Source organism: Rhinoraja longicauda, chromosome 5, assembly GCF_053455715.1.
Source record: "Rhinoraja longicauda isolate Sanriku21f chromosome 5, sRhiLon1.1, whole genome shotgun sequence".
In the NCBI taxonomy this organism is placed as follows: domain Eukaryota; kingdom Metazoa; phylum Chordata; class Chondrichthyes; order Rajiformes; family Arhynchobatidae; genus Rhinoraja; species Rhinoraja longicauda.
Genome location: NC_135957.1, coordinates 88,063,812 through 88,090,666, shown reverse-complemented (window position 1 = coordinate 88,090,666; position 26,855 = coordinate 88,063,812). Strand labels below are relative to the sequence as shown.

The following is a 26,855-nucleotide window of genomic DNA, read 5'->3' as shown; positions in this document are numbered from 1 at the left end:
TCTACCTTCGATTTAAACCGGGATCTGCAGTATTTTGTCTATACTCCTATATAGTCTATACTCCTATATAAATTTTTTAAAATTTTGAGAGGGACGGACAGAGTTGACGTGGGTAGGCTTTTCCCTTTGAGAGTGGGGAAGATTCCAACAAGGGGACATAGCTTCAGAATTGAGGGACAAAGGTTTAGGGGTAACATGAGGGGGAACTTCTTTACTCAGAGGGTTGTGGCTGTATGGAATGGACTTCCGGTGGAAGTGGTGGAGGCTGGCTCGATTTTATTATTTAAGAGTAAATTGGATAGGTATATGGATAGGAGGGGATTGGAGGGTTATGGTCTGAGTGCAGGTAGATGAGACTAGGTCAGGGAGAATGGTCGGCGTGGACTGGTAGGGCCGGACAGGCCTGTTTCCATGCTGTAGTTGTTATATGTTATATGTTATATACATATATACATATATATATATACACACGCTAAAACTCTCGTTTGTTTGTTTGTTTGTTCCTGAACTGCAGCCAAAACGGTGCACGACAGCGCAACAATTTAAGGCCCACCTTTCTCACCGTCGTCCTTTGGTGCTAATGGAAGAAGTTTCATTGAAATCTGTGTTATATTTTTGAAGTCATTCACATTTTAAAGTTTAAATCTATCTCCTAGGGAGGGAGCAAGGGGGGAAGAGGGAGGATGATGGGGGTTGAGGGGGATGGAGTGGGGGGAGGGGAAGGGAGGAGGGGGAAGAGAGGGGAGGGGGGAGGAGAGGGTGGTGCACCAATGCAGGAGAGGTTTGGGCCCAACGGATCCACTTGGTCTAGTATATATATATATATGATTTTCTTTTAGATTTAGATTTAAATTTAGATTTAGAGATACAGTGTCTCTGATCAGTGCTGTTGTCTTATGTCTCCGATCAGTGCTGTTTCAAGACTTGCTTGAATATTGACAGGTGAGAAAAAGAATACCTATTTTTAGCCCATTTATAAATGCCAGTTCAGAGGTCCAGAGGTCATACAAAAACTAGACACACACTGGGAAAACAATTACAAGTCAGTATAAGAAAATAACTGCAGATGCTGGTATAAATCGATTTATTCACAAAATGCTGGAGTAACTCAGCAGGTCAGGCAGCATCTCGGGAGAGAAGGAATGGGTGACGTTTCGGGTCGAGACCCTTCTTCAGGCTCCAGACTTCAGTCTGAAGAAGGGTCTCGACCCGAAACGTCACCCATTCCTTCTCTCCCGAGATGCTGCCTGACCTGCTGAGTTATTCCAGCATTTTGTGCATAATTACAAGTCAGTGTTACTGAAAATAACTAATCTATGGCAGCTCTCTGGGACAAAGTGTCCCACCTTGCTATCGATGAGTGTAGGGGCGGGAGAAGGTGTGGGATTATTGTGTTATTGTCAACAGTCATTGAGCCACAGAGTGTTTCAGCACGCAAACAGGCTCTTCAGTCCCACTGGTCCATGCGACCAAGGTGCCCATTTGATCCATATCCCTCTAATAGTTTCCCATCCATGGAAATGTTCACATGTCATTTAAATGTTGTTTTAGTACCTGCCTCAACTACCTTCGCCGGCAGCTCGTTCCATATGTGTGGAAAAGATCCCCTCGAGTTTCTCTTAAATCTTCCCCTCTCATCCATTCCCCCCTATCTATTCCCCTTATGATTTTATACACCCCAATAGGATTATCCTCAGCCTCCTGCACTCCAAGGAATAAAGCGTTGAAGGTAATTGCAAACATCCAGCCCAGCTAATACCCTCTGATCCAAGTATCATTCTGGCAAACCCCCTCTCCACCCTTCCCCAACCTACACATCCTTTAATGGAATGAGGTGACTAGAACTGCACTCAACACTCCAAATGCGTCCGAACCCAAGTCCTATAAAGCTGCATCATGACTTCCTGACTCTTATACTCAATGCACCGACCGATGAAAGCAGCATTTTGGCATCACAGTCGGCACTGTGACATTGTGGGTCAAAGGGCATGTCCCTCTGCTGCACTTTTAATGTTCCATGCCCGATACAACATACACATTTATTTTTCATATAAATCATTACATTCAGCAACATAACACCAGCACACATGGACCTGAGTTATTTTGGACATTTTGTTAAATGGTGGAAAGGCTGCAGAGAGATTCTCCAGCATGTTACCTGGGCTTGTGGGCTTGAGTTACATGGACAGGTTGGATAGGCTGGGACTTTTTTCTTTGGAGCATAAGAGGCTGAGGGGCGACCTTATTGAGGTGTACAAGATCATGAGGGGCCTGTTTCCATGCTGCAGCTCTATGAATATTTACAGATGAGAAAAATAACATAGAAACATAGAAAATAGGTGCAGGAGTAGGCCATTCGGCCCTTCGAGCCTGCACCGCCATTCAATATCATCATGGCTGATCATCCAGCTCAGTAGCCTGTACCTGCCTTCTCTCCATACCCCCTGATCCCTTTAGCAAAAAGAGCCACATCTAACTCCCTCTTAAATATAGCCAATGAACTGGCCTCAACTACCCTCTGTGGCAGAGAATTCCACAGACTCACCACTCTCTGTGTGAAGAAATGTTTTCTCATCTCGGTCCTAAAAGACTTCCCCCTTATCCTTAAGCTGTGACCCCTGGTTCTGGACTCCCCCAACATCGGGAACAATCTTCCCGCATCTAGCCTCTCCAACCCCTTAAGAATTTTATATGTTTCTATAAGATCCCCCCTCAGTCTTCTAAATTCCAGCGAGTACAAGCCCAGTCTATCCAGTCTTTCCTCATATGAAAGTCCCGCCATCCCAGGGATCAATCTGGCGAACCTTCTCTGTACTCCCTCTAAGGCAAGAACGTCTTTCCTCAGGTTAGGAGACCAAAACTGCACACAATACTCCAGGTGCGGTCTCACCAAGGCCCTGTACAACTGCAGCAGAACCTCCCTGCTCCTAAACTCAAATCCTCTTGCTATGAATGCCAACATACCATTCGCTTTCTTCACTGCCTGCTGCACCTGCTGCACCTGCATGCCCGATAACCTGTACCACATGAATATATGCTGGTCCAAAGGTCATTTAAATAAAAAACAGACACATGCACATCTTAAACCCAGAAAAACAAAGCAATTATTAAAAGACAAAGATACTAAAAGTAACTTTATTTGTGATCCTCTTGATAAAGAAGTCTCCTACCTCGCTGTTGATTAGCAGGTGGATAAGGAAATGTGTGGATCATTCTGTAATTGTCAACAATGTCATAGAATCATGCAGCACGCAAACTGGCCCTTTGGCCCAACATCATCCATGCTGACCAAAATGCCCCATCTATATTCATTCCATATCCCATATTCCATACCCCTTCCTATCCATGCTCCTGTCCAAGCATATTTCAAATGATGATGTACAGATGGTCCTCAGCTTCCGATGGGGTTCCGTTCCGAGAAACCCATCGGAAACCGAAAGCATTGTAAGTGGAAATGCGTTGTAATACACGCGATCACGTGGCCGGAAGTTCCCCTCTCACTTTGCACCCATGCCCTCTAGTTCTTGAATTCCCTACCCTGGTAAAAGACTGTACATTCACCCTATCTATTCCCCTTATGATTTTATACACCTCTTTAAGATCACCGCTCAGCCTCCTGCGCTCCAAGGAATAATATGTAAAAGGTATTTGCAAACATTCGGCCCATCGGAGTAGGAGCAACATTCACAATAATTTTTCATATAAATCATTAAATACTGTAAGAAAACGCTACCATATGTCGACCCAAGTTCATTTATACAAATAAATTATAAAATATTGGAAAGTGTGCAGAAGAGATTCACCAGAATGTAAGCTGGGCGTGTGGGCTTCAGTTACATGGAGAGGTTGGACAGGCTGGGACTTATTTATTTGGAGCATAGGAGGCTGAGGGGTGACTTTATTGAGGTGTACAGATACAGGAGGGGCACGGATAAAGTGAACACACACAGTCACTGAGTTTGTTTCCCAGGAGAAGGGATTTTAAAACCAGAGGGCAGATGCTTAAGATGAGAGGGGAGAGATTTACAGGCAACTTGGTACATTAATGGTATTGGTATGTTAGTGACACATGTGCCAAGATACAGTGAAAAGCTTTAGTTTGTGTGCTAACTCAGCGGGTCAGGCAGCATCTCGGGCGAACATGGATAGGTGACGTTTCACAGAGTGCTGGAGTAACTCAGCGGGTCAGGCAGCATCTCGGGCGAACATGGATAGGTGACGTTTCACAGAGTGCTGGAGTAACTCAGTGGGTCAGGCAGCATCTCGGGCGAACATGGATAGGTGACGTTTCACAGAGTGCTGGAGTAACTCAGCGGGTCAGGCAGCATCTCGGGCGAACATGGATAGGTGACGTTTCACAGAGTGCTGGAGTAACTCAGCGGGTCAGGCAGCATCTGTGGAGAACATGTATAGGTGACGTTTCACAGAGTGCTGGAATAACTCAGCGGGTCAGGCAGCATTTCTGGAGAACATCATTAGGTGAGGTTTCGTGTTGGGGATCTGTCTTCAGAGCAAACCTCTGACACAGCCTCAGAATTAAACGATGTTCTTGTAGGAAGGAGATGAGGAGGAATTTCTTTAGTCAGAGGGTGGTGAATCTGTAGAATTATTTGCCACAGAAGGCTGTGGAGGCAAAGTCAGTGGATATTTTTAAGGCAGAGATAGATAGATTCTTGATTAGTATGGGTGTCAGAGGTTATGGGTAGCAGGCTGGAGAATGGGGTTAGGAGGGAGGGATAGATCAGCCATGATTGAATGGCGTAGACCTGATGGGCCGGATAGCCTAATTCTACTGTCACATGATCTCAAACCCCTAGACTGCCCAACCTCCTCCTGAAGCTCAGGCCCTTGAGTCCTGGCGACACCCTCGTAATTCTTCTCTGCACTCTTTCCAGCTTGATGGCATCTTTCTGATAGAATGTGACTAATAACTGAACACAATACTATAAGTGCAGCCTCACCAACATCTTGTGTAGCGGTGACATGACATTTTCTATACTCAGCCGTGAATGATGAAGGCCAATATGCCAACAGCCTTCTTCACAACCCTGTCTACCTGCGATACCACTTCATGGATTGTACAACACACCAATGAGAAGCTCCTGCCCTTGTTCAACTTTCCAAAAATGCAACACCTTGCAATTATCTGAATTAAACTCCATTTGCCATTCCTCAACCCTTATCCATCTGACCTTGCTGCAACTTGTGATAACCATCTACCACTGTCTATAATTCTATCTATTTTTATGCCATCTGTAAACTTAGTGACCATACCTTGTACATTCTGTATGATCATAAGACATAGGACCAGAATTAGTCCATGCAGCCCATTCAATCATGGTTAATCTATCTCTCCCTCTCAACTAAGGTTGCTAACTATCTCACTCCCAAATATGGAACAAGGTGACATCACCGCCCTGCACCCCACGTGACCTCACCCAGCCAGCGGCCACGTGCTCCCGCTCCACCAATGGCGGCCGCCCGGGCCGGGAGGCGGGTTGCTACGCAACCTCCGTTAGCCTACACTGTCCCAGCAACCCGCCTCCTGGTCCGTGGGCCAACAGCGGCCCACGGGCCTAATACGGGACAAGGGCGGTCCTGTACGGGACAAGGGCGGTCCCGTACGGGACAAACCTATTTAGCCCAAAATACGGGACGTCCCGGCTAATACGGGACAATTGGCAACCCTACTCTCAACACCATTCTCCTGCCTTCTCCCCATTACCTTTGACACTCCTCCTAATCTGCCTTAAAAATACCCAATGTTTTGGTCATCTGTGGCAATGAATTCCACAGATTCACCACCTTCTGGCGAAAGGAATTCCTCCTCATCTCCATTATGAAGGTAGGTCCTTTTATTCTGAGACTGTGCCCTCTGATTCTAGACTCTCCCATTACTGGAAACATCCTTTTCACGTCCACTCTACTATTCCTTTCATTATCCAACCCCCTTTAATCTTTATATATTTTAAATTATTTTCTTATGTTGCTGACATCTCCTCAATGCACTCAGTACACAAAGAAAACTCACAATATTTGCAAGATTCATTTCTTGCAAACCACCCATGAGGAAGTGGATGATTTTTGTGTGTAGGTGGGTAACAGTGGGGGTGTAAAGGGGAGCTACGGTCTCTCAGTCAGGGGATTCTGGGGACGCCAGGAAATTAGCCACAGCGGTTTCACAACCTTCAGATACAAGCAGACACTTTGCCCTGTCATGGAAATTTATGGCTTGTATTTTAAACAAAGACCATTATACAAAGCAACGGCTAAATCTAATCACCTGGAAGAAGTGAGTCAGCAGAGCTCAGCTTGCACTTCCCTTTTCAACTCCAGAACATGAACCACAACTTGAATCAACCCAATTTTCACTTTACCTCCCATGTGAATCGACTCTCAAGATAATTTATTTCATTTACCTGTGGCTGTAACGAATGGCGATCGTCAGTCCAAGCTGAAAATGCAAAAAGAAATGTATTGTTAAACAGAGACCAGACTTATCTGGACAATCAATCTGAAGGAGGATCCCGACCCGAAATATCCTCAGTCCATTCCTTCCACAGATGCTGCTGACTTGTTGAGCTCGATGGGATAGGGAGTGGGAGGGTGCTTCCCATCCCATAAAAAAATACAGAACTAGGGAGTGGAGGGTATCACGCACTCAAATTAAGGTGGAGAAGATTGAGGATTGCACTGAGGAGAAATGTCCTCTTTCAAAGGGTGATAACTCTTTGGAGTTCTCGACTTTGCAATTGTAAACTTGATTCTAACCTGTGTCCTAACTTTGCGCTCAACCCAGACTGCGCGCTAGCCACAGAAGCAGATCTACAATTACATATTACAATCGCTCCACACTCTTAAATGTCTACAGCAGTATGTGGATCGATTGTAATCATGTATTGTTGCTGACTGGTTTGCACACAACAAAAGCTTTTCACTGTACCTCGGTACACGTGACAATAAACTCAACTGAACTGAACTGCAAGGCTGCTGTCACATTCATTGATTGTATTAAAAATAGAGATTGATAGATTTCTGATATTCTTTCATCTGCAGCAATATATTATTTCTTGGTCAGGAGATGCACATTTATACAATACTCCAGGCGTTAGTCTCACCAAGGGTCTATAATCACAAAGACCAGTATAACAGGTTGTTAACCACAAATGGACATGAATTAGTGCTATCTTTTATGCACAGAGGGCTTGAAAATGTTCTCATTCTCTTTTCTATCTAGAGTCGTAGAGTCATGCATCACCAAAACAGGCCCCACAGCTCAACTTCCCATCTAGCTGCGCTTGCCCTATATCCCTCTAAACCTTAGGTAGACACAAAATGCTGGAGTAACTCAGCGGGTCAGGCAGCTCTCGGGAGAGAAGGAATGGGTGATGTTTCGGGTCGAGACCCTTCTTCAGACTGATGTCAGGGGAGTGGGCGGAACAAAGATAGGATGTAATCGGTGACAGGAAGACTAATGGGAGAACTGGGAAGGGGGAGGGGATAGAGAGGAGAAGCAGGGACTATCTGAAGTTAGAGAAGTCAGTGTTCATACCGCTGGGGTGTAAACTGCCCAAGCGAAATATGAGGTGCTGTTCCTCCAATTTGCACTGAGCCTCACTCTGACAATGGAGGAGGTCCAGGACAGAAAGGTCAGATTGGGAATGGGAGGGGGATTTGAAGTGCTGAGCCACCGGGAGATCAGGTAGGTTAAGACGGACTGAGCGGAGGTGTTCAGCGAAACGATCGCCGAGCCTGCGCTTGGTCTCGTCGATGTAGAGAAGTTGACATCTGGAACAGCGGATACAGTAGATGAGGTTGGAAGAGGTGCAGGTGAACCTCTGCCTCACCTGGAAAGACTGTTTGGGTCCTTGGATGGAGTTGAGGGGGGAGGTAAAGGGACAGGTGTTGCATCTCCTGCGGTTGCAGGGGAAAGTACCTGGGGAGCTGGTGGTTTGGGTGGGAATGGACGAGTGGACCAAGGAGTTTCGGAGGGAATGGTCTCTGCGGAAAGCAGTAAGGGGTGGAGATGGGAAGATGTGGCCAGTGGTGGGATCCCGTTGGAGGTGGCGGAAATGTTGGAGGAAAATTTGTTGTATGCAATGGCTTATGGGGTGGAAGGTAAGAACAAGAGGGACTCTATCCTTGTTATGAATGGGGGGAGGGGGAGCAAGAGCGGTGCTGCGGGATGTTGAGGAGACCCTAGTGAGAGCCTCATCTATAATGGAATCTTTAAACCAGCATCTGCAGTTTTTTTTCCTTCTTATCCCTCTAAACCTTCCCTATCCATCTCTCGCATTTTTTAGTCAAACATAAAACGTACAACAGTACAGTTGGCAAACAATGTCTGTGCCAAACATGATGCCAAATTAAACTAATCTCCTCTGTCTGCATGTACCTATCTAAAAGTCTCTAAATGCCACTATTATATGTGCCTCCATCACCACCCCCGGCAGCGCGTTCCAGACACCCACCACTCCGTATAAAAGCTTTCCCTGCAGTTCTCCTTTAAACTTTCCATTTGCACGCCTGAATCATCGTTACTTTTTTGCACATCTTTCATTCATTTACTCTATATCTCTCCACTTCACCATCTATATCTCTCGTTTCCCTTTCCCCTGACTCTAGTCTGAGGAAGGGGTTCCGACCCGAAATGTCACCCATTCCTTCTCTCCAGAGATGCTACCTGTCCCGCTGAGTTACTCCAGCATTTTGTGTCTATTCCAAGGCCCAACATATCCATGCTGACCAAGATGTATTGAAAAAGTATCATTGTACACAGATCTAGTAATCAGTAAATGTTTTGTGGGGAAGAGTAATTTTCATATATCATAGCTATTTTTTCCCTGTTCAAGAACAAGGTAATCCCTGTGTTGGTGTTTATGAAGGGCATGTTGCATTCGCATACAGAGGGTTCTAAACATTTGACCACAACATTTGATTTTGTGCTGGAAAATGCTGGAAATATTCCACAGGGCGGGCTCCTGTAGGGAAAGGATCAGACTTAATGTTTCACGTCAGAGTCCATAAGACCATAAGTCAGAGGAGCAGAATTGGGCCATTCGGCCCATCGGGTTTACTCTGCCATTCGGCCCATCAGGTTTACTCTGCCATTCGATCATGGCTGATCTATCTTTCTCTCTCAAACCATTCTGCTGCCTTCTGCTGCAACCTTTGAGGCCTTATTAATTAAGAATCTATCAATCTCCGCTTTAAAAGTACCCATTGACGGCCTCCACCACCGTCTGTGGCAATGAATTCCACAGATTCACCAACCTCTGGCTAAATAAATTCCTCCTCATCTCCTTTCTAAAGGTATGTCCTTTTATTCTGAAGCTATACCCTCTTGTCCTAGACTCTCCCACCAGAAACATCCCCTCCACATCCACTCTTTCCAGGCCTTTCACTATTCGGTATGTTTCAATCAGGTCCCTCCCTCAACCTTCTAAACTCCAGCGAGTACAGGCCCAGTGCCGACAGACGCTCATCATATGTTAACCCAATTATCCCCAGGATCAAAAGACAATAGACAATAGGTGCAGGAGGAGGCCATTCGGCCCTTCGAGCCAGCACCGCCATTCAATGTGATCATGGCTGATCATTCTCAATCAGTACCCCGTTCCTGCTTTCTCCCCATACCCCCTGACTCCGCTATCCTTAAGAGCTCTATCTAGCTCTTTCTTGAATGTATTCAGAGAATTGGCCTCCACTGCCCTCTGAGGCAGAGAATTCCACAGATTCACAACTCTCTGACTGAAAAAGTTTTTCCTCATCTCTGTTCTAAATGGCCTACCCCTTATTCTTAAACTGTGGCCCCTGGTTCTGGACTCCCCCAACATTGGGAACATGTTTCCTGCCTCTAGTGTGTCCAACCCCTTAATAATCTTATACGTTTCGACAAGATCCCCTCTCATCCTTCTAAATTCCAGTGTATACAAGCCTAGTCGCTCCAGTCTTTCAACATATGACAGTCCCGCCATTCCGGGAATTAACCTACGCTGCACGCCCTCAATAGCAAGAATATCCTTCCTCAAATTTGGAGACCAAAACTGCACACAGTACTCCTGGTGCGGTCTCACTAGGGCCCTGTACAACTGCAGAAGGACCTCTTTGCTCCTATACTCAACTCCTCTTGTTATGAAGGCCAACATTCCATTGGCTTTCTTCACTGCCTGCTGTACCTGCATGCTTCCTTTCAGTGACTGATGCACTAGGACACCCAGATCACGTTGTACGTCCCCTGTTCCTAACTTGACACCATTCAGATAATAATCTGCCTTCCTATTCTTACCACCAAAGTGGATAACCTCACACTTATCCACATTAAACTGCATCTGCCATGCATCCGCCCACTCACACAACCTGTCCAAGTCACCCTGCAACCTCATAGCATCTTCCTCACAGTTCACACTGCCACCCAGCTTTGTATCATCTGCAAATTTGCTAATGGTACTTTTAATCCCTTCATCCAAGTCATTGATGTATATTGTAAATAGCTGCGGTCCCAACACCGAGCCTTGCGGTACCCCACTAGTCACTGGCTGCCATTCTGAAAGGGACCCATTTATCCCCACTCTTATCCCCACTGATCATTCTTGTCAGAACTGAGAAGGAGAGAAAATAATACTGTTAAGCTGTAGAGAGGGTTAGGAGGAGAACAGAGGAGAAGGATGTCCGTGATACTATCACGGTGATAGGGGGAAGGTTGTATTAAAAGCCACAAAGTGCTGGAGTAACTCAGCGGGTCAGACAACGTCTCTTCAGACTGACTGTAGTGGGGGGTCGGGGGAGAGAAAGCTGGTAAATAAAATCTTGTTTCAGTAACTGTAACCATGACATTGTCGGATTATGATAACAGCTCCTCTTGTTCGCTAACATGACGATCACATAAAGTGATGGTAAAGATTTAGAGCGGTTTAGTGAGTGAATAAAGATCTCACAAATGGCACAACTTGGAAAACTATTAAACTATTCATTTTAGAAGGAAATATTGAAAATAATCATATTAGCAAAATGGTGAGGGATTGCACTGTTCCCAGGTGAAAGACATCTTCGCGTCCTTGTACTCAGCAGTACAAAATGAGGAAAACGAACAAAATGTTATCATTTATTGTTGGGGAAAAGCTGGGAGGTTGTGCTTCAGTTACACAGGGCATTGATGAGCCCACACCTGGAGTACTTTGCTCCATTTTGATCTTGTAATTAAAAAAGGTTGTAAACACACTCTGAACACCATCTACACTTCACGCTGCCTCGGCAAGGCCAGCAGTAGAATCAAGGACCAGTCTCACCCCAGTCACTCCCTCTTCTCCCCTCTCCCATCAGGCAAAAGATGCCAACGTTTCAAAATGCACACCTCCTGTTTCTGGGAGTTTCTTCCCAGCAACCATCAGGCACTTGAAAACTGCACAACACTGACCTCAGCAACTGTGATCTTCTATGGACTGTAACTTTGATTGCGCTGTGAACTACGGTTTTAGACTATTATGATTACCTGGTATTATGATTATCAATGTATCATATTATTGATTATAATCTCTTTATCTGTGTATTAATATGTTTACGAGCTCGTTAAACTGCAGCAAGTAAGAATTTCATTGTTCCATTGCCCGTATTATGACAAGTAAACACTCTCGACTCACGATCTGCTCAGAGGCTGAGCAACAGATACGGGCATTGTTAGTGGCAGGCACAACTCATGAATAAAAACAACCTGCCAGGGAGGGAGAAAAAAATCGCAACGCTAAAATAAATGTAATGTGCAGACAAATAATAAAAACCACAGTGAACTTTGTGGGCAGGCTAATGCACGAATTAGGAAATGGTTAGTAAATCAGACAGTCGCGTCTGTACATGAGCCAAGAGCAGTACCGAGCCAGATACGAGACTGCGCAGGACTCTGTGCGTGGCACCGCCCACCCAGAGGGTTCCCGTGCTTCCCCTCATCCTGCAAATTCACTTTAGTTTGGTTTGGAGATACAGCATGGAAACAGGCCCTTCAGCCCATGGAGTCCATGCCGACCAGTGATCACCTGTACACTAGTTCTATCCAACACACTAGGGACACTCTACAGTGGGCCAATTAACCTACAAATCTGCATGTTTTTGGAATGTGGGAGGAAACCGGAGCACCTGGTGAAAACCCACATGGACACAGAAACAACATACAAACTCCGTACAGACAGCACCCGTAGTCAGGATGGAACCCGGGTCTCTGACGCTGTGAGCCACACTAAATCAGGCACTTGGGCCCAACTCCTCACTGCCGACTAAGATGCCCCATCTACACTAATCCCACTTGCCCACCTTTCACCCATATCCTTCCAAAGCGTTCCTTTCCATGTACCTGTCCAAGTGTATTTTAAATGCTGCTTTAGTACTTGCCTCAACTACCTCCTCTGGCAGCTCGTTTCATATACCTACCACCCTCTATGTGAAAAAGTTGCCTCTCAGGTTCCTATTAAATCTTGCCCCTCCAATCTTAAACCTGTTCTCTGATTCTTGATTCCCCTACTCTGCATAAAAGATGCATTCACCCTTTCAATTCCCCTTATGATCTTATACACCTCTATAAGATGACCCCCCGTCCTCCTGAGCTTCAAAGAATAAAGTCCTAGCCTGCCCAACCTCTCCCTACAGCTCAGGCCCTCTAGTTCTGGTAGCATCCTCGTAAATCTCTGCACCTTTTCCAGCTTAACGACATTTCTTCCCATTGCAGGGTGACTAAAACTGAACACAATACGGCAAATGAGGCCTCACCAACATCCTGTACAATCATAACGTAACATCCCAACTTGTTTTAACATCTCAAAGTCTGAAGAAGGGCCTCGACCTGAAACGTCACCTATTCCTTTTCTCCAGAGATGCTGCCCGACCCGCTGAGTTACGCCAGCATTTTTCTTTCTAGCTTTGGTGCAAAACCAACCTCTGCTATTCATTCCTACACATCCCAAGTTCTATACTAGATTCCCTAACTGATGAACATTCCCTGCCAGCGTACAAAAAGCCTATCACCACCCTATCTACCTGCAACACCACATTCGGGGAAATACGTACTGGCACTCCTGCGTTCCTCTGTTGTGACCCCCTCACCCCAGCTACTGAAAAGCATATTTAAGTCAAATTAGAAAATCAAATAAAAGGTCTTCAACTCCTTCAGTGCCTCCAGTCTCTCAACTCTTTTTGAGTATATCAGTAATTGCTTTGTACAACCTGTAGAATCAATCAGAGATAACATTTGGATAGAAAGGGATATGGCCCAAATGCAGGCAAATGGGACTAGCCCAGTATGCCAACTCGATCGGCATGGACAAGGTGGGCCGAAGGGCCTGTTTCTGTGCTATACTGCTCTGTGATTCTATGACTCTAGTACAAAAATACAGGAACAGCAATTAGTAGTCCATTATGGCTCCCCAAGTTTTTAATTGCATGGACATGAAACCCATGTTAATATTTTGCTAAACTATTGTACACAGACATAATCTACCCGCAATTTCTGAGGCAAGTTAATCATTAAAGCAAAACTTTAAAAAGACTCAAGAGTGCTGGAGTAACTCAGCGGGTCAGGCAGCATCTCTGGAGAACATGGATAGGTGACGTTTCACAGAGCGCTGGAGTAACTCAGCGGGTCAGGCAGCATCTGTGGAGAACATGGATAGGTGACGTTTCACAGAGTGCTGGAGTAACTCAGCGGGTCAGGCAGCATCTGTGGAGAACACGGATAGGTGACGTTTCACAGAGTGCTGGAGTAACTCAGTGGGTCAGGCAGCATATCTGGAGAACATGGATAGGTGATGTTTCAGGTCAGGACCCTTCTTCAAACACAAGATGGTAAGGTGCTATTTTTCCTTGTTTCTCTCAGGGAGTGGAGGTGGTGCCCAGTCCGAGCCGGGCTTGTCCTCCTGCTCGACATTACACAACTACCACATTGTGCCCCTACGTTCTCACTCTCTAACTGCTCCTACTGGCTAGATACTTTTATTAACAACTTATCTCTATGACTTTACAAGGATGACGGGGGGACCTCATTGAAACTTATCGAACAGTGAGCGGCTTGGATAGAGTGGACGTGGAGAGGATGTTTCCACTACTGGGAGAGTCTAGGACCAGAGGGCACAGCCTCAAAAATAAAGGACGTTTCTATAGGAAGGAGATGAAGAAGAATTTCTTTAGTCATAGAGGGTGGTGAATTTGTGAAATTCTTTGCCTCAGAAGGCTGTGGAGGTCAAGTCAGTGGATATTTTTAAAGTCAAAGATAGATTCTTGATTAGTACGGGTGTCAGGGGCTACGGGGAGAAGGCATGAGAATGGGGTTAGGTGGGAGAGAAAGATAAGCCATAATTGAATGGCAAAGACTTGATGGGCCGAATGGCCTAATTCTGCTCCTATCGCTTTTGGTTGCCCCCTATCAGAGACATCCCCACCTCCCTCACCCTTCCTGCAGTTTTCTCTCCTTCCCTGTTCTGGTGAAGCAACCAGCCCTTTGTTTCTTTCCCTAGAGCCCGCCCTCCCGAGTACTTCCAGCATTTTCTGTTTAAATCAAATGTTGTGGTCAAATGTGAAGAACCCTTCGTATGAGAATGCAGCCTGTCCTTCATAAATGCCAGCACACCGCTCCAACACAGGGATTGCCTTGTTCTTGAATAGGGAAATACATACATGATATGATGTAAGAAAATTACTCTTCCCCACAAAACATTCACTAAGTACAACACCCAACCTATGTTCAAGGGAACTCGAAACAAGCAGGTTCATCCACAAACACTGTCCTGCCCTCTTGTGGTTGACTATGACAAATCAACCTGCCTGCAATATTAGCTGAAACTAGACCAAGTGGACCCGTTGGGCCCAAACCTCCCCTGCACTGGTGCAGCACCCTCTCCTCCCCCCACCCCTCCACCCCCCTCCCTCCCGCCCAACCCCCCCTCCACCCTCCCTCCTCCCCCTCCCTCCCCTTATATAGATAACATTGTTCGAGTTATGGGGACAGAGAATCGTACAGATTGGAAGCAGCACCTTTGGCCCAACTTGTCAATGCCAACCAAGATGTCCCGTCTAAGCTAGACCCATCTGCTCACATTTGGACCATCGCCCGCTAACGTTTTCCTTTCCAAGTAGCTGTCTAAGTGTCTTAAATATTGTTATAGTACTTGCCTTAACTACCTCCTCCGGCTCTCAAGTCCTGGCAAAGGATGAGTTGAGAAAATAACTTTTCCTGGTGGGCTCCTTTGTCTCGGCGGTTTATAGAGAATCATAAAACTTGAACCAACTCAGGGCAGGCACTGAGATAACACTTGGACAAATGTATGGATAGGACGGAGGGATATGGGACAAATGCAGCCAAATGGGATAGCCCAGTATGTCAATTTGATCAGCATTGACAAGGTGGATGGAAGGGCCTGTTTCCGTGCAGTCAGGACTTTGACTCGATGACTTTAGTGCAAAGAGACAGCTCTCTGGCACACCTCCAGATTCAGGGACAGTTATCAGGCAACTGAATGATCCCTACCACAACCAGGGAGCAGTGCTGAACTACTAGCTAACTCTTTGGTGACCCTCGGACTATCCTTGATCAGACTTTGTTTCATGTATTTTGAATTTTTTATGACTGTTGGCAAATTAATTTCCCTCCTGGGATAAATAAAGTTCTATCATATCCTATCGTATCGGACTTTGCTGGCTTTATCTTGCACTAAACATTACTCCCTTATCATGTAAGTATCTATACACTAAACGGTTCGATTGTAATCATGTATTGTCTTTCTGCTGACTGGATAGCACGCAACAAAAGCTTTTCACTGTACCTCGGTACATGTGACAATAAATTAAATTGTAAACTGTAATTTTATGTCCATTGCCTGAAATGGACATGAAACCCACGCTAATATTTTGATAAACTATCGCACATAGATGTAATCTACTCTGAGGCAAGTTAATCGAATCAATCTAGGCCATTTTATGTGACCCTAATTTTTAAAACCATTTATATCATAATCGAAGGAAATACTCAAGACATTATTCCAAAGCTGGACAGCGTCCTGGCCTATTGAGCAGGCTTCACACAGGCCTCTCCAATGTAACCCAACTTTCTCAATGAGAACATTTGATCTTTAGTGACCACTGCTCCCCAGCTGCTCCTCAAGTGTGTCAGGATTTTCCCCACAAATACTACCTCTGCAACTGAGCTCCACGCTCCTACTATTCTCTGGCCAATGATGCCGAGTTAAGTTTAGTTTAGTTTATTGGCTCAGCCACCAAGCACGACATCCGGAGGCTGCAACGAATCGTTCGATCAGCCGAGAAGGTTGTTGGCTGCAACCTTCCCCCCATTGACAAACTGTACACTGCAAGGGCCAGGAAGCGAGCGGGCAAGATCATCTCTGACCCTTCTCACCCTGGCCACAAACTCTTTGAAGCACTTCCCTCTGGAAGGCAACTCCGGACTGTCAAAGCAGCCACAGCCAGACATAAAAACAGCTTTTTTTCCACGACTAGTAGCTCTATTCAATAACCTAAAGTCTGTAGTCTCTTTTTGCTCTGGTTTATTTCACTCACACGTTTAAACCGTAATGTTGTATTCTTAATGTTTTATGCTTATTCTTAATTGTTTACTGTATGTTTGTGTTGTTACTTGTGAGCGGAGCACCAAGGCACATTCCTTGTATGTGTAATAAACTTATTAAATCATTCACTCATTATTGTCATGTGTTCCAAGGTACAGTGAAAAGCTTTTGTCTGCGTGGTATCCAGTCAAAGAAAATACTGTACATGAGTACAATCAAGCCTATACAGAGAAGGGTGCAACAATTATTGCAAGATATAACATTGAAGTCCAATAAAGATAGTTAAAGATCTCCAATGAGGTAATGGGAGGTCAGGACCGCAATTCCGATGAGAAAACCATTCAGCTGCCTGATACCAGCTGGGAAGAAGCTGTTCCTGAGGTGTACGCTTTCAAACCTCTGTACGACTTGCCAGATGGGAGAGGGGAGATGAGGTAGTGACCAGGGTGTGACTTGTCCTTGATTATGCTGCTGGCCGTGCCGAGGCAGCGTGAAGTGTCCATGGAGTCAATGGAAGTGACGTTAGATTGGGTGATGGTCTGGGCTGCGTCCACAATTCTCTACAATTTCTTGCGGTCTTGGATGGATCTGTTTTCAAACTAAGCTGTGATGCATCCCGACAAGAAGCTTTCTACGGCATATCTGTATTAGTGAGGGTTGTTGAGGGCATGCCGAACTTCCTAAGCCTTCTAAGGAAGTAGAAACGTTGGTGTGCTTTCTTGGCCATACCTTCAATGACTGGACAAATAGCTGGTTACATTCATTCCCAGGAACTTGAAGCTTTCGACCACCTCTACTTTGGCACCATCAATGTAGACTGGGCTGTGTATACTGCTGCACTTCCTGAAGTCAATTTCAATCTCTTTTGTCTTGCTGCCATTGAAGGAAAGGCTATTGTCTTGGCACCAAGTTAGAAGATTGTCAATCTCCTTTCTGTACGCCATACTCCGTCACGTCCCTTCAGGGCGGCAGGGTGGTGCAGCGGTAGAGTTGCTGTCTTACAGCGAATGCAGCACCGGAGACCCGGGTTCCATCCCGACTACGGGTGCTGTCTGTATGGAGTTTGTACGTTCTCCCCGTGACCTGCGTGGGTTTCCTCCCACATTCCAAAGACGTGCAGGTATGTAGGTTAATTGGCTTGGTAAATGTAAAAATTGTCCCTAGTGTGTGTGGGATAGTGTTAATGTGCGGGGATTGCTGGTCGTCGCGGACACGGTGGGCCGAAAGGGCCTGTTTCCGCACTGTATCTCTAAACTAAACTTTAAAAAAAGAGTTTATAGGCCTGCGAGTGGATTACAGGCATTGCAAGGAGCACTGCTTGAAGATGCCAGAGACTCAATGGACCACTTTACGCTTTTATTCCCCCTTTTTCCCTTTCCACCCATATCCCTCCCTCTGGCTTTCCATTTCACTCCTCCTCCTCCCAATCTGACATCCTCGTCTCCTCTAGCCTTTGTCACTTACTCCACCCATCTGCGAATCATCCCCATCACCTGCCAGGCTTTGTCGCACCCCCACCTCTTTTTCAGCTTTCTTCCCCCCACTCCGTCAGTCTGAAGAAGAGTCCCGACTCAAAACGTCGTCTGTCCATTCCCTCCACAGATGCTGCCTGATCCGTTGAGTCCTCCAGCACTTTGTGTTTTACTCAAGATTCTAGCAGCTGCATTTCCATGTGTCAATGGACCAAACCTACAACCCCACCTACCTGGACAACACGGGAACAATACCAGAAATGTCTTATTGTGGTGGGCAATGCCCGCTCCATCACAGATACTGACCTATCCACCATTGGAGGCATCTACAGGAGGCACTGCCTCAAAAAGACAGCCAGCATCATCACTGACCCACACCACCCTGGCCACACTCTCACTGACCCACACCACCCTGGCCACACTCACTGACCCACACCACCCTGGCCACACTCTCACTGACCCACACCACCCTGGCCACACTCTCACTGACCCACACCACCCTGGCCACACTCACACTGACCCACACCACCCTGGCCACACACTCACTGACCCACACCACCCTGGTCACACTCTCACTGACCCACACCACCCTGGCCACACTCTCATCTCGCTGCTACCATCGGGAAGAAGGTCCAGGAGCCTGAAAACCGTGACCTCCAGGTTCAAGAACAGCTTCTACCCAGCAACCATCAGGCTCTTGAACACTGCACAACACTGACCTCAGCAACTGTGATCTACTATGGACTTTATTTTGGTCGTACCATGGACTTTGGTTTTGACATCTGATTACCTAGTATTACTGATGAGTAATTTGTTGTGATGTCAGCGCATCATTGATGCGGTCTCTGCATCTCCGTGTTCTACCTCGCATCGCAAGCGCTGTCCTTGATAGGGAAGGCACTAACCTTCATGGCTCCCAGTGCCTGAAATATCAAAGCAATCCTCGACGGTGTCAGGGCTGCTAACATCACATTAAACCGAGCGCCTCTGTCTTTAATGGCCGACTGGTAGACTCCGTCCTCTGATATTGAACCGAATCTGCAGGAACAATTCAGAAAATATATCCTCAGTATTTGAGTAAGACGTCCCCAACATCTCCTCTCAGTGTCACTGAACATCAGGGTTGCCAACTGTCCCGTATTAGCTGGGACATCCCGTATTTTGGGCTAAATTAGTTTGTCCCGTACGGGACCGCCCTTGTCCCGATTTGTAGGGTTGCCAACTATCACACTCCCAAATAAGGGACAAAGGGTGATGTCACCGCACCGCGCCCCACGTGACCTCACCCAGCCAGCGGCCACGTGTACCCTGCTCCACCAATGGCGGCCACCCGGGCCGGGTAGCAACATCTGTTACGTGGCGCCTGGGCCTCAGGAGTCAGGACCTAGACTGTGTTCGCCTGACGGAGGTTGCATAGCAACCCACCTCCCGGCCCGGGCGGCCGCCATTGGTGGAGCGGGAGCACGTGGCCGCTGGCTGGGGGCGGTGACGTCACCTTGTCCCATATTTGGGAGTGAGGAAGTTGGCAACGCTACTGAACATTCGTGTTAAGATTGAAGAGTGAAGGGCGGCACAGTGGTGCAGCAGGAGGGCAGCTGTCTCCAGCACTAGAAGCACGGGTTCTATCCTGACCTCGGGTGCTGCCTGTGCTGAGTTTCCACGTTCTCACTATGACCGCGTGAGGTTCCTCCAGGTGCTCCGACTTCCTCCCACATCCCAAACACGTGCGGGTTTGTAGGATAATTGGCCCTCTGTAAATTGTCCCCAGTGCGTAGGGCGTGGATGAGAAAGTGGGATAACGAAGAGGTAGTGTGAACGGGAGATAGATGGTCGGCCTAGATACGGTGGGCCAAAGGGCCTGTTTCCATGCTGTACCGTTCAACCAATCAAGAGTCAAGAGTGTTTAATCGTCATATGTACCAGCAACGAAACAATGAAATTCTTATTTAACGCAGCTTTACAGACCCATGAACACAATAACACACAAAGAATAAACGTTGTCTCTGTAACTAGTTTGCTACCATACTGAGCAGTATATTCTGCACTCTGTGTCGTCCCCATTGCTCTATCTATTGTAGCTGAGTTTGACTTGATTGTACATATCTGTGGTTAGATAGAGCTCTAGGGGCTAGTGGAATCAAGGGATATGGGGAGAAGTCAGGCACGGGTTACTGATTGTGGATGATCAGCCATGATCACAATGAATGGCGGTGCTGGCTCGAAGGGCCGAATGGCCTCTCCTGCACCTATTTTCTATATTTCTATGTATTATGTAATCTGATTGGATAGCATGCAAAATGAGGGTTTTCACTGTACCTCGGTGCACATGAATAGACCTAAACCTCCACTCTGTAACCGTAATGGTGCAAAACCAAAGACCATAGTGCAACCAAAGACACAGTCCGTAGTTGATCCTAGATGCTGAGGTCAGTGTTGAGTAGTGTTGAAGAAGACATGTGGAGGGAATGTCGTCTCAGAACACATTGCTCCTATAGGCGAAGCAGATTAAAGAACGCTCTCTTTAAGCCTGAATGCAGAACATTTCTGGTCCTGTTAATATTTTAGTCACAGTGTTCCTTCTTGCGTTCAGGCTGTTTCACCAGGTTCAAGAACAGCTTGTTCCCGATAGCCAGTTTAGTTTAGGAAAGAAAACTGCAGATGCTGGTTTAAATCGAAGGTAGACACAAGATGCTGGAGTAACTCAACGGGTCAGGCAGCATCTCTGGGGAGAAGGAGACCCGAAAGGTCACCGAATCCTTCTCTCCAGAGATGCTGCCTGACCCGCTGAGTTACTCCAGCATCTTGTGTCTACCAGTCAGCTTAGTTTAGTTTATAGTCAAGTGTACCAAAGTACAGTGAAAAGGTTTGGTTGCGTGCTAACCGGGATCTTGAAAACTGCTCAACACTCCAAAGAAGTACAGGTTTGTAGGTTAATAGGCTTGGTATAATTGCAAATTGTCCCTGGTGTGTGTGGAATAGTATTGATGTGCAGGGATCGCTGGTCGGCGCGGACTCCATGGGCTGAAGGGCCTGTTTCTATGCAGTATCTCTAAACTAAACTAAACTCAGCTATGATGTGTACCATGCGTACCATCTTTAGTTGCACTCCGGACTTCAGGGTAGGTTTTTAATCTAGTATTGGGATATGAATTAATTGAATCTTTATTTATTATATATGTGTTCATCTGTGTTTTGATATATACAGATTTGCAGGAAGTAGAAAAATAGAAAATAGGTGCAGGAGGATGCCCTTCGAGCCAGCACCGCCATTCATTGTGATCATGTCTGATCATCCACAATCAGTAACCTGTACCTGCCTTCTCCCCATATCCCTTGATACCACTAGCCTCTAGAGCTCTATCTAACTCTCTCTTAAATTCATCCAGTGAATTGGCCTCCACTGCCTTATGTGGCAGAGAATTCCACAAATTCACAACTCTCTAGGTGAAAAAGTTTCTTCTCATTTCAGTTTTAAATGGCCTCCCCTTTATTCTCAGACTGTGGCCCCTGGTTCTGTACTCCCCCAACATTGGGAACATTTTTCCTGCATCAAGCTTGTCCAGTCCTTTTATAGATGGAGGGATATGGATCATTTGTTTGCCGATGACATTAGTTGATCTAGGCGTCATGTTCGATTCATATGACAGTTAATCACTCTTGACTTGATTGTCGCTTCCCTTCAGTTTCTATCTGCTAATTTCTGATGTAAAGGCCAGAACCTGTTGAAGACAACAGCCCACGAGTGGGACCTCTGCCTGCATCAGTCTCCTTCCGTTTTGTTTCACAACTTGTGGTTTTGTCGGTGACCCCTGGAAACCGCATTCACAGCCTCACGTGTGTCTGCCCATCTCTAAAAGTCAGGGCAACCCTCAATCTCACTTTGAGACAGGATGCTGAGGACACTTCGATGCTCACTCGCTGTTACAGGAGTCCTGCAGCATGGGAACAGGCCTTTCAGCCCTGCTTGTCCATGCTGTCCCATCCCATTTGCCTGCATATGGCCCACACACTTCTACATTTCCTCTCCATGTACCTGTCCAAATGCCCTTTAAATGTCATTGTTGTTCCTGACTCATTACTTCCTCTGGCAACTCTTTCCCTCTCACCGTAATTCTATGCACAGTTGGCACAGCTGATAGAGCTGCCTAACAGCACCTGGGCTCGCTCCTGACCTTGGGTGCTGTCTGTGTGGAGTTTGCACGTTTTCCCTGTGACAGCGCCGGTTTCCTCCCACATCCCAAAGACATGAGAGTTTATGGGTCAAATGGCCTCTATAAATTGCTCCAAATGAGTAGGGAGTGAATGCAATGGTGGGATAAAATAGAAATAGCCTGATGGTTGGCATGGACTCAGTGGAACAAAGGACCTGTTTCCATGGTTGTATCTCTATTCTAAACCCTGCTCTCTGGTGCTTGATTTCCTCTCTGGGTAAAAGACTGTGCATTCACCCTATCTATTTCCCTCATGATCTGCTACACCTCCACAAGATCACCCGATAGCCTCTGGCCCTCCAAGGAGATCATGGTCAGTTTGAAGAAGGGTCTCGACCCAAAACGTCACCCATTCCTTCTCTCCCGAGAAGCTGCCTGACCCATTGAGTTACTCCAGCATTTTGTGTCTACCTTCGATTTAAACCAGCATCTGCTGTCTCTTTCCTACACCTAAAGAGTTCATTGTGTGAATGTGGGGAATGTTATATTTTTAATAAATGTGCCTCTAGCTGTCCCACATTGCGAAGTCCCACATCATCCAGTTCAGATTTCTGTGTGTTGTGCAGGGTTTGTACCTGTAATGCTGCTGCAAGCGATATTTATCATTGTACCTGTACCAACATCATACTTATGCATCATGACAATAGGCTCAACTTGATCTGACTGCACTTGTAGGATATGTTTTGCCTCCAGTTTGTTTTTCCAAGAAGTCAACACTTATACACAGTCCTTCAGATGCCCACCTATTTCCATACCTCCTGGAACACCATCGATCTGGGTTGAATCCTCACCTCGGTTCATTAGTTCATAAGTCATAGGAGCAGAATTAGGCCATTCAGCCCATCTAGTCTACTCTGGCCAATCTATCTTTCCCTCTCAACCCCAGCAGCAGATAAAAATTTCATTGTTCCATTGGCTGCATAAATTGGTATTGGTTTGTTATTGTCACAGCCATGTACGTATCCATAGAAACATAGAAAATAGGTATAGGAGGAGGCCATTCAGCCCTTTGAGCCAGCACCGCCATTCATTGTGATCATGGCTGATCGTCCCCAGTCAATACCCCATGCCTGCCTTCTCCCCATATCCCTTGATTCCACTAGCCCCTAGAGCTCTATCTAACTCTCTCTTAAATCCATCCAGTGATTTGGCCTCCACTGCCCTCTGTGGCAGAGAATTCCACATCTCTCTGGGTGAAAAAGTTTTTTCTTACCTCAGTTTTAAATGGCCTCCCCTTTATTCTAAGACTGTGGCCCCTGGTTCTAGACTCGCACAACATTAGGAACATTTTTCCTGCATCTAGCTTGACCAGTCCTTTTATAATTTTATATGTTTCTATAAGATCCCCTCTCATCCTTCTAAACTCCAGTGAATACAAGCCTAGTCTTTTCAATCTTTCCTCATATAGAAACATAGAAACATAGAAAATAGGTGCAGGAGTAGGCCATTCAGCCCTTCGAGCCTGCACCGCCATTCAATATGATCATGTCTGATCATCCAGCTCAGTAACCTGTACCTGCCTTCTCTCCATACCCCCTGATCCCTTTAGCAAAAAGGGTCACATCGAACTCCCTCTTAAATATAGCCAATGAACTGGCCTCAACTACCTTCTGTGGCAGAGAATTCCACAGACTCACCACTCTCTGTGTGAAGAAATGTTTTCTCATAATAATAATAATAATAATAATAATGCATTACAATTATATAGCGCTTTTCTAACACTCAAAGACGCTTTACAAGGTTTACTAAAACATAAAAGAAAATAAATAGATAAATGAGTAAACGAAGAGAAAAGGAAAAAGAAGGTGAGGTAACGGTCAGTGATTGAAGACAGTGCTGAACAGATGAGACTTCAGTGATGTTTTGGATGTGGTGAGTGAGGAGGAGTCTCTGACGGTTTGGGGTAGTGAGTTCCAGAGGGTGGGAGCAGTGATGGAGAAAGCCCTGTCCCCCCAGGATCTGAGTTTGGTCCGGATTTGGGGGGGACAGGAGGTTAGCAGCAGCAGAGCGGCGGGTACGGGTGGGAGTGTGTCTGTGGAGGAGGTCAGTCAGGTAGGATGGGGCCAGGTTATGGAGGGCTTTGTATGTCATGAGGAGGATTTTGTACTGGATTCTCTGGGGGATGGGGAGCCAGTGGAGCTTGTAAAGGACGGGGGTGATATGGTCACGGATCGGGGAGTGGGTGAGTAGACGGGCAGCGGAGTTCTGGATGTGTTGGAGTTTATTTATGATTTTTGAGGGTGCGCCATAGAGGAGGCTGTTACAGTAGTCCAGACGGGAGGTGATGAAGGCGTGGATGAGGGTTTCAGCAGCTGTGGAGGAGAGGGATGGACGGAGACGGGCGATGTTTTTGAGGTGGAAGAAGGCTGCCTTGGTGATGTGTTTGATGTGTTTGTCGAAGGAGAGGGTTTGATCAAGGATGATTCCAAGATCCCGGATGTGAGGGGAGGTGGATACTGGGAAACCATCAATATTGAGGGTGAAGTTGTGGGTGGATTTGGTGAGGGTTTTTGGTCCAATGATGATGATTTCAGATTTGTCGCAATTGAGTTTGAGAAAATTGAATTGAAGCCAAGATTTCATCTCGGTCCTAAAAGACTTCCCCCTTATCCTTAAGCTGTTCTGGTTCTGGACTCCCCCAACATCGGGAAAAATCTTCCCGCATCTAGCCTCTCCAACCCCTTAAGAATTTTATATGTTTCTATAAGATCCCCCCTCAGTCTTCTAAATTCCAGGGAGAACAAGCCTAGTCTATCCAGTCTTTCTTCATATGAAAGTCCCGCCATCCCAGGGATCAATCTAGTGAACCTTCTCTGTACTCCCTCTAAGGCAAGAACGTATTTCCACAGATTAGGAGCCCAAAACTGCACACAATACTCCAGGTGCGGTCTCACCAAGGCCCTGTACAACTGCAGTAGAACCTCCCTGCTCCTAAACTCAAATCCTCTTGCTATGAATGCCAACATACCATTCGCTTTCTTCACTGCCTGCTGCACCTGCACGCTTGCTTTCAATGACTGGTGCACCATGACACCCAGGTCACGTTGCATCTCCCCTTCTCCTAATCGTTCACCATTCAGGTAATACTCTGCTTTCCTGTTCTTGCCGCCAAAGTGGATAACCTCACATTTATCCACATTATATTGCATCTGCCATGCATTTGCCCACTCGCCTAATCTATCCAAGTCACTCTACAGCCTCCTAGCAGCCTCCTAGCATCCTCTTCGCAGCTAACACTGCCACCCAGCTTCGTGTCATCCGCAAACTTAGAGATGTTGCATTCAATTCCCTCGTCCAAATCATTAATATACACTGTAAATAACTGGGGTCCCAGCACTTAGCCTTGTGGTACCCCACTACTCACTGCCTGCCATTCCGAAAAGGACCCGTTTATTCCTACTCTTTGCTTCCTGTCCGCCAACCAATTTTCTATCCACCTCAACACTGAACCCTCAATACCGTGTGCTTTAAGTTTGTACACCAATCTCCTATGTGGGACCTTGTCGAAGGCCTTCTGAAAGTCCAGATATAACACATCGACTGGCTCTCCCTTATCCACTCTACTAGTTACATCCTCGAAAAATTCTATAAGATTCGTCAGACATAATTTGCCTTTTGTAAATCCATGCTGACTTTGTCCGATGATTTCACCACTTTCCAAATGTGACGCTATCACATCTTTAATAACTGACTCTAGCATTTTCCCCACTACTGATATTAGGCTAACTGGTCTATAATTCCCCATTTTCTCTCTCCCTCCCTTTTTAAAAAGTGGGGTTACATTAGCTACCCTCCAGTCCTCAGGAACTACTCCAGAATCTAAGGAGTTTTGAAAAATTATCACTAATGCATCCACTATTTTTGAGGCTACCTCCTTAAGCACTCTGGGATGCAGCCTATCTGGCCCTGGGGATTTATCTGCCCCTTTAATCCATTTAATTTACCTAACACCACTTCCCGACTAACCTGGATTTCCCTCAGTTCCTCCATCTCACTAGACCCCCGGTCCCCCGCTATTTCCGGCAGACGGTTTATGTCTTCCTTAGTGAAGACAGAACCAAAGTATTTGTTCAATTGGTCTGCCATCTCCTTGTTCCCTATGATCAATTCACCTGTTTCCGACTGCAAGGGACCTGCATTTGTCTTAACTAATCTTTTTCTATTCACATATCTATAAAAGCTTTTGCAGTCAGTTTTTATGTTCCTTGCCAGTTTTCCCTCATAATCTATTTTCCCTTTCCTAATTAAGCCCTTTGTCCTCCTCTGCTGGACTCTGAATTTCTCCCAGTCCTCTGGTATGCTACTTTTTCTGGCTAATCTGTATGCTTCATCTTTTGTTTTAATACTATCCTTGATTTCCCTTGTTAGCCACGGATGCACTACCTTTCCTGGTTTGTTCTTTTGCCAAACTGGGATGAACACTTGTTGTAGTTCATCCATGAGACCTTTAAATGCCTTCCATTGCATGTCCACCGTCAACCCTTTCAGCATCAATTGCCAGTCTATCTTGGACAATTCACGCCTCATACCCTCAAAGTTACCCTTCTTTAAGTTCAGAACACTTGTTTCTGTATTGACTTTGTCACTCTCCATCCTAATGAAGAACTCTACCA

General features: G+C 46.1%; 1 protein-coding gene across 2 annotated transcripts in view; it reads right to left on the bottom strand.

The window, feature by feature from the left end:
• The window catches only part of acoxl (acyl-CoA oxidase-like), a 323,411-nt gene that overhangs the window by 246,624 nt on the left and 49,932 nt on the right, over window positions 1-26,855 (bottom strand). For both annotated transcript variants that reach the window (XM_078400283.1, XM_078400282.1), the window contains 2 exons: window positions 18,937-19,069; window positions 6,420-6,454 (listed from right to left, as the gene is read on the bottom strand). In XM_078400283.1, coding sequence (XP_078256409.1) covers window positions 6,420-6,454; window positions 18,937-19,069 — 168 coding nt within the window. The remainder of the gene's footprint in view (window positions 1-6,419; window positions 6,455-18,936; window positions 19,070-26,855) is intronic.